Raw genomic sequence first — 8617 nt, forward strand, 5'->3', positions numbered from 1 at the left:
GTCTAAACGCTTTCGCATGATCCAATAACTTCTACAAGTACGTAGGTAAATAATGAAACGTATTTACCAAAAAGAAAAAGAAAAAAGAAATGTAGGAATTCATTAGTCATGCATGAAGACGTTGACTAATGAGTTAAGAAAATATTATTTCGGTTTAACCAATGATCTCGGATTTGAGTGCTTGGGAATGCAAACTAAATTTTTATGGCAAAAATAGTTCGTTGTTGCAAAGTCATTTTCTCATGTCACTCTAAGTTCGAAATCCGTGTGAACCTACCTTTTTTTTTCTTCAGGTAGCACTCACCGTAACTTTGTATCTGCTGCAAGTTTCAAACTTCTCCCACGACAAGGGAAGTTGAAACCGCATTTTTTATTGTGGTTTTTTCTTCTAAATCCACATTTACACGGTTAAAAGTTGGATTAATTTCTCCATATTTTGAAAAGCACAAAGGAGCTAAGTGTTTTAGAATAAATCAGAGAGGATATTTGAGTTAAATTTGTAATCATACCAAATGAAAGATTGACTTTGGAGAGAGTCTTGAACTCGTAATTGAGTTTGTCAAAAAGAAATTTTGATGATTATGACTTTAAGTGTGAACAATAAACCAAAAGAAGGATTAATTAATAAGAAAAGAACACACAAGAACAACTTAAATTAAAATCTCCCTTGTATGAATTGGTAGAGAAATTAATAAATAAATTCAAATAAAAGTAAATGGGACTAATATAGATCCAAAAATAAATAGATCACTATTGACCTATTCTGCCTCTCAGATGATTGAACATCAACTTGTTTTTGTAGGGAAAAAAACGAATATTTTCAATTTGTCGCAACTTACAATAGAAATTATTCTTAAATCAAATTCTAGTGATCATCTCCACTCCTCACATATAGCCATATTCTCTAAAGATAATGACAGAACAAATAGCCACTTTCGAGTCTTTAATCTAATAAAATCATTGGTTACAAACCAATCAACCCAGCTCATTATGCAAGTGGGGAAAAGAGAATTTAAGATTTAGAAATTCAAAATCTCATTTTTATATGATTGAATGTTTGGTTTTAATATATAATAATAAATAATAGAAATATGAAACTTTTGGATCTTAAAAGAAACAAACTAAAAATTAAAGCTTAACTATGTTGACGAGGAAGAGAAGAATGTGAAAGAAGAAAGCGCACTCAGTATGTTGTATGATTGGTCACATTAGAGAGAAAAATTGGATTTTCCGTGGAGAATTTGAGCCCTTGATGAAAATTAAACTAGCAATTCTAAAATAAATTTTAGAGGATTCAGGTTTATAATATATTAACTATATGATAATCCATTTAAAACCTTTTTATTTATTTAACAGTAAACATGACTTGTAGTACAGATAAAAACATGGTTTAATTTTAAAAGGGTGATAATTCTTGTCTATCACTTTTATCATACTTTTTGTTACACTTGATTTGGAAAAGAAGAAGAAGAAGAAGAAGAAATTGTGTGTATCGAATTATTTTATTTTATTTTATTACCTAAAAATTAAATTTGACGTGCAATTAACATTATTGATATGAAAAATATATACCTCCAAGTATTTTATTTCGTTTCAAAGTACATTTGCTTTAATTAAAACAATAGATTTAAAACTAATAAAAAATAAATGTTTCCTTCGTACGTTTATATAAATAAGGATTTAACTCGATATATAGTTCTGTGATGAGCCTTAATTTATTAACACTTCTCGTATTATATTAGATAACTATTAAATTATAGATAGATATGATAGATTAGATTACATAACTATTAAATTATATATATTACTCCAGTCTCTCCGTTCCTTGCTTTTCGTATCGTCATATTTTTTCATTAATTTTTTCAATTGATTAGTATTAACTTTTTTTTTTTTGGTAATTAAAAGGCTACAACCCAAACAAAACAAGCAGAAACTAAGCTACAACTAAAGCACGATCTCTCCCACAGAAGAGAGATCAGCTAAATACAAGAAATAAATGCTAGTAGGAGGATTCCCACATAAAACTTTTGTGACACCATCTTCAGCATCCAGTATATAATTTGCCATCCAATCTGCGCAAGCATTACCCTCTCTATAAGTATGGCTAATCTTAATTCTCCAATCTTTTTGTAACCATGTCCGTATTCGAGTAATCAGATAACCCTCACAGACTGCTCCACCCTCCTTGGTGAGCACAGAGATAGCACTCTTTGAATCACTTTCAATCTCAATTTTTCAAAAACCTTCACTCCACGCTAGCTTCAAACAACGAAGGATTCCCCACAATTCAGCTTTGAAAGCTGAACAAGCACCAAGTTTGAAAGCAAAACCTTTTAACCACTTTCCAGAAGAATCCCGAATAATACCTCCACAAGCAGCTGGACCCAGATTACCTCTAGCAGCACCATCAGTATTAATTTTTACAAAACTCATTTCCAAAAACTGCCAGGCAATGTTAACAACCACAGTCCTTCTACCCAACTGATGACTATTAGGTGACATATATAAAAGCTTGATCAACCTCCCTTACCATATTTTTAATAATACTCTCCCTTATATTAAGGTCCAAAATATTAGCCCCGTGACGAACCTCATTATGCCAGCTCCAAATCTTCCACACTGATATGAAAAAAACTGAGTTCCAATTACTAGGTAAATTAAAACGCACAATACCTTTTATATTAATCTCTATCCGGTGCTCCAACTCAGCCTAAAAAAAACTTGATGGGAAAGGGATGGGAAACAACTTGACCCAAAGATTTTTCACCTCTATATACCAAAAAAAAAAAGATTTTTCACCTCAAGACAATTCCTTAAAGCATGAAGGATTGTTTCACTTTCAGATTTGCAAACCGGGCACAAATCAGAACCTCCACCCCATCGAGCAATTTTTTCCATAATCAGCAATCTGTGATTTTTTTTGGATTAGTATTAACCTTATTATCTCAAATTAAGAGATTTTTTTCGTAAGCAAATTAAAAGATTTTTATTTAGGTGTTAAGATTAATAAAAAATTAATTTTGATATCTCATGAATTGATTTATCATATTATATTTTTAATATTTTCTTCATTATTATTGTTCTTTGTGAACAAAGAGGCTAGGGGCCACAGTTCAAGTATTTGTTGTTTTTTTATTTTTTTTTCTTAATTTTTATGCTATTATAATTATAAAAATAATACATCAATATACACTATTTTCTTTACTTTTTACTTGTCCTATGTTTACTAAAAAGTTGTTTATTTATTTAAATTAAATTCTAAATTAATTTGTAATCAATTTGAATCGATCTTTATTAATGAAACTATTTTTTTACTTTTTACTTGTCCTATGTTTACTAAAAAGTTGTTTCTTTATTTAAATTAGATTCTAAATTAATCTGTAATCAATTTGAATCGATCTTTATTAATGAAAGTATTTGATGTATTATTTTTATAATTATAATAGCATAATTTTTTTTTTACAAACTACATTATGTATTAGGGATAATACATTATGTAGTGGAATGCACTACTCTTAATACATAGTATATTTTGTAAATAAAAAATTTATAAATATAACTTTTCTCATCTTAATTATGATAAAAAGTGAATGATAACCATACCAAAAAGAAAGTGAATGATAAGACTCCTTTAAAGTGAATTTAATTTTAAACTAGACATACATAGCGTATTATTTTTCATGGGAAACACACTTACGTACGCACTATGAGAATATTTCCCCTAATCACGTACCTGACTTTTTTTTTATTCTAGAAAACGTGGGTCGTACCATTTTTTTCTCTCTAGAGGAATCTTTCCCTTTTCCTATAACATGATATTCGACAACCCCATTATATATATAAAGTGCATCAAAATCTTATTTACTAAAATTCAAGGGTAAGTGTATCCTTACTTACTCATCTTTTAAATAAGTTTATATTAAAAGAGATTTTTTTGAAAGAACAGATTTACAAGAATTAAAAAAAAATTACTAATGCAACACCAAGCAAAGTGATAGCAGTATACGTCTACCAAAAAAAATAAAAAATGATAGCAATATACTTGAATTGCTAAGATCTTATGTATTACAGATATCAAATTATTATTGGAAAATAGAAGTGTCATTTTATTGATAGATTTATAATTCCTAGATCATGTACATGATTATAAAATACCGAAATAATATAAAATCAAAGTTACAATTGTGTGTACCTTGTTGGGACATGTGCATATCTTGTTGGGCTATCAAAAGAAGGGACAGCATACCAGAATCTTTTTCTCTATGACCTATTCTGAAAGTGGCAGCCTTCTGCAATGAGAGCATCACGACTAATGAGATTTAATCCCAATATAAATAGGCTAGAGAGGGAACCTAGCCAAATACCCTGAAAAGAGTTTGTGTTCACTGGGTCCACCCATCACAGAAAAGCACGGTCACACTAAAGCCTACACTACTGCCTGACTAGGCCCAATACTAACAAATGTCAAAAGCTCAACTCAACACGATCACAACAGACTTATCAAAATAATACAATTGAAATATTCATTAACCCGATTAAATTTAAAAAACAAAACTAATTAATTAATATTGCCCACATAAAGGAAAATTTCTAATATTTATATGATACAACTTTTTTTTTCTACTCAGTCAAAAAGGTGTAAGACTTATTTCAATTTTTTTTCTATAGAGTGGAACCCACAATGTTTATGTATTTATGACATGACACAAGAAGTGTCATACAATATTATTATATATCTTTTACAGTATTTTCCCATAAATTTTTTATTAAAACACAATCTTTCATATTTAAAATTAGACTCATATAGTTTACCAAAAATAAAATAAAATTAGACTCATATATATTGAACATGATTATTTTATGAAATTAATATTTCTTATATTATAGGAGATAATTTTATCTCCTACACACACACATAAAATGTGTAAGATCTATTTTTTTCTCTCTCTTCTCTTCTCACGAGAAATATTAATCCCTTATTTTATATTAATATAAGTTATATTATCAATATTATTTTTTTATTCTATTTATATTTAAAGATTCTAATTTATTAAATATATAAATAATTAAATATAAGAAAATAAAGAATTAAGATTTAATACAAGATTTCATATTATTATATTAAGAGTTTTATATATGTCATGTTATAGGAGACTTATAATGTATGTTATTCTAATACATTTCATATGTATCCCACTCAAAAAGAAAAAAGAAAAAAGAAAACAAATAAGGCCATCACTTTTTGGGAAAGTAATATGACATTCCAAGTTTCCTACAACATGATATATATAAAACCGTTATATTAATGTAAGATGTGCCTATGCTTTCTATGTATAATGATATATTGTTGGAATCGACACAATTACATAACATACCATTTAAAACAGAAATGAAAGAAAATGGAGAGGAGTGGATATATAATTTACCTGATTTATTTAAGGGGTTTATATTTGTCATTTAACATGACACAACAAACTTTCCTACACATACAATATTTTGTGGGACCCACACTTTTTGAAGAAAAAAAGAAAATTACGACACGCAAAACGAATCTCTATAACATTTCACAATCACTCTTACTACAACATAACTCTTATAAAAGTCTTTATTTAATGTAAGCTACATTTATCTTATTTGTATCATATTTTTTTAGTTACACTTATTACAAATTACTCAATTATATCTTTATTAACTAAAATTATTATCTAAATACGAAGTATGATTCATATCCAAAATATATGAAGGGGAATTTACAATATCGCAGCTCTTTTGTTGTTTTCGATTAAATCGGTTAATTCGTTTGGTGAGTGAGACTAGAGTCCAGAAAATTAGATGATGAATCTTCGGTCATGATGCCGGCTTTTCTCGATTACAGTAAGTCCTGCTCGGCGGCGACGCCCTAAAAACCTTTAAATATACATGCCACCATTCATTCCAAATCCGTAGTTATTTACTTATTTATTGTATCTGTATACACAAATAATAATAAAAAATTTATATACACTTCTCCCCCTCCCATGGTCCCAAACATCAATCATTCCTACCACATCACACCATACATACACATACATAACGCATGACGCAATCCCATCCCTATCCGACCCAACCAACCCCATTACCCACCCATCGTTACTCACACTCCGTTCTTTATATATATATATATTTCCCCTCCCTACTCTATATTTCCATGCTTCAAATAAACTAGCATAATCTTATCTTAGCTATCACAACACCACAATAGTATTTTTTATCATATCTTATTAGCCAAACACCAAATGGGAGAGGTTAGTTTTAATTTCATGTGTTCCCCCTTATTCTCAATCAGAGTAGTAGCATATTCCAGATTCCTGGAATTTAATTCCTTTTTGGTCTTAACCGTTAACCGACGCGTTTCTTTAATTCATGTGTCGTTTATGTTATATGGCAGAAAAAGGAGGAGCAGCCGAAGAAGAATGAGACCGAGAAAAAGCCTGACGATGGAGGAGCCAAGAAAGACGACGGACCTGCACCTGTCGTTTACAAGTTGGACTTGCATTGCGAGGGATGCGTCAAGAAGATTAAACGAACCGTTCGCCATTTCGAAGGTAAAATTATCAATCAGAAATTTGAAGAGTCGTTAATTAATTAGAGATTTGAAATTGATAAAAAAAGAAAAAAAAAGAAAAAAAACTGAAAATTGGGGATATGCTCATATGCAGGTGTGGAAAACGTTAAGGCTGAGCTGTCGGCTAACAAACTAACAGTTACTGGTAAAATGGACTCCAACAAACTCCGTGATAAACTGGCCGACAAAACCAAGAAGAACGTTGAGATTGTGTCCCCTCAGCCCAAGAAAGACGCCTCCGCCGCCGCTGAAAAACCGCCGGAGAAGAAGTCCGATGAGAAGAAACCCGAAGACAAAAAGCCCGAAGAAAATAAGCCTAAAGAGGTATATATTTATAATAATTAATCTTTTTTCTTTTGTCTTGTTCATCCTTCATACTTTAATTTAATTACCTTAATTAATTTATTAACTGGTTAATTTGGTTCAGCACACGGTGGTTTTGAAGATCGCGTTGCACTGTGACGGTTGCGTTACAAAAATTCGAAGAATAATCCAGAAGTACCAAGGTGAGAGAGAGAGAGAGAGAGTTGACCTAACACCTAAATCACAACTCGCGTAATTTTGTTTTTTTTTTAAAAAAAAATTGATTATTTTAATTAATTAATTAATTAATGAAGTGGCGGTTGAGTGTGGCTAATTGAGGATATTGATATGGTGTTGCGCATGCAGGTGTTGATTCGGTGAACCTTGACTTAGGGAAGGACATGGTGATTGTGAAGGGAACTATGAATGAGAAGGAGTTGGTACCGTATCTGAACGAGAAGCTGAAGCGAAAGGTCGAGGTGGTCCCACCTAAGAAAGACGAAGATAAGAAAGAGAAAGAGAAAGAGAAAGAGAAAGAGAACAAGGAAGGCGGTGGCGATAAGAAAGAGAAGGCGGAGGGTGCGGCCGCAGCGGCGGCGATGGTGGAGGTTAACAAAATGGAATATCAGTACCCGCCACTACCTCCCGCGTACTGGTACGATGGACACTCTTCTGCTGGTCAAACCGGTTATGCTATGGAGGCTCATTCGGGTTACGATAATCATTACGTGCAGCCTGCGTACGTAAACCACGGGTACGAGAATCATGGATACTATCCTGCACAGCCACCAGCACCGTTCTTCATGCACTCTCAACCCCCTCCTCCTCAGATGTTCAGCGATGAGAACCCCAATTCTTGTTCCATTATGTGATCTCATTCAAGTGTTTGATTGTCGGTGGAGAGCTCTGTTTTTGACGGTGTACTACTTGTGCTGTAATTTGTAAATAAAAACATTAAAGTAATATATAAATTTATATTTAAGGAAAAATTATATGATATATAGGTTGGTATTAATGTATTATAGAGATAGAGGATGACCGGCTGGCTGGAGAATCCTGTCCAGATTTAAAAAAAAAAAATAGAACTTGCATGATGAGTTGTTCTTTGTTTTGTTTATTTTTTTTATATCTATAAAATATTTTCGAATTATAGTTGAATAAAATTTGCAGATCTTGTTAAATTTTGTTTATGGTGTTGGTTGAGCCTATGGTTTGGTTCCAAATTGCAATGGCCATGTGGAAAGGAAAGTGGATGTTTACTTATTTGTCTTATTGTGTGAGATTTTTTTTATTATTTGTGGGATTGTTAACCTAACAATTCGGTTTCTTTTTCTTTTTCTTTTTCTTTTTCTTTTTGAATTCTAATTACATATGGTTGAAAATCAGATGCATATGGATTTGGTGTTGAGTGTTGACAACGTCCAGCTAACAGAAAAATATTCGACTTTTTAATAAATGAAATTGCTTCGAGGTTGCTGCCGTTCAAAGTAAAGTGAAATAACCAGAAGAAATTAGATCCGAAGTACAAAGTTATTATGAGCGTACATACATATATATATATATATATATATATATATATATATATATATATACATTGCTGTACACCTCTCACCAACTCAAAGTAACCAGTGCCATTGAGGAGACTTTAATGGGAAGGGGCCATCTCCTAAATCACAATCTTGTCAGGAAAGTAGGAATCTACTTGCGCTA

The 8617-nt window shown here is 31.3% G+C and overlaps 1 protein-coding gene across 1 annotated transcript; it reads left to right on the forward strand.

Annotated features, from left to right (window-relative positions):
• The first annotated feature begins 6154 nt into the window (after positions 1 to 6154).
• Positions 6155 to 8004, forward strand: LOC133284164 (heavy metal-associated isoprenylated plant protein 6-like). The gene is made up of 5 exons (XM_061481152.1): positions 6155 to 6284; positions 6428 to 6584; positions 6699 to 6928; positions 7032 to 7110; positions 7274 to 8004. The coding sequence occupies exons 1-5, from the start codon at positions 6276 to 6278 to the stop codon at positions 7777 to 7779; spliced, it is 981 nt and encodes a 326-aa protein (XP_061337136.1). The 5' UTR covers positions 6155 to 6275; the 3' UTR covers positions 7780 to 8004.
• Positions 8005 to 8617: the final 613 nt, after the last annotated feature.

This window comes from Gastrolobium bilobum, unplaced genomic scaffold (genome assembly GCF_033153095.1).
Source record: "Gastrolobium bilobum isolate Gb01-03AN ecotype WA unplaced genomic scaffold, APGP_CSIRO_Gbil_v1 utg14664, whole genome shotgun sequence".
Taxonomy (NCBI): Eukaryota; Viridiplantae; Streptophyta; class Magnoliopsida; order Fabales; family Fabaceae; genus Gastrolobium; species Gastrolobium bilobum.

What these genes read in the sequence shown, in the direction of transcription:
- LOC133284164 (XM_061481152.1), top strand. An exon ending in AAGAAAATAAGCCTAAAGAG is followed by an intron (nt 6,929 to 7,031) that starts GTATATATTTAT and finishes AATTTGGTTCAG; the next exon opens with CACACGGTGGTTTTGAAGAT. An exon ending in AATAATCCAGAAGTACCAAG is followed by an intron (nt 7,111 to 7,273) that starts GTGAGAGAGAGA and finishes TTGCGCATGCAG; the next exon opens with GTGTTGATTCGGTGAACCTT.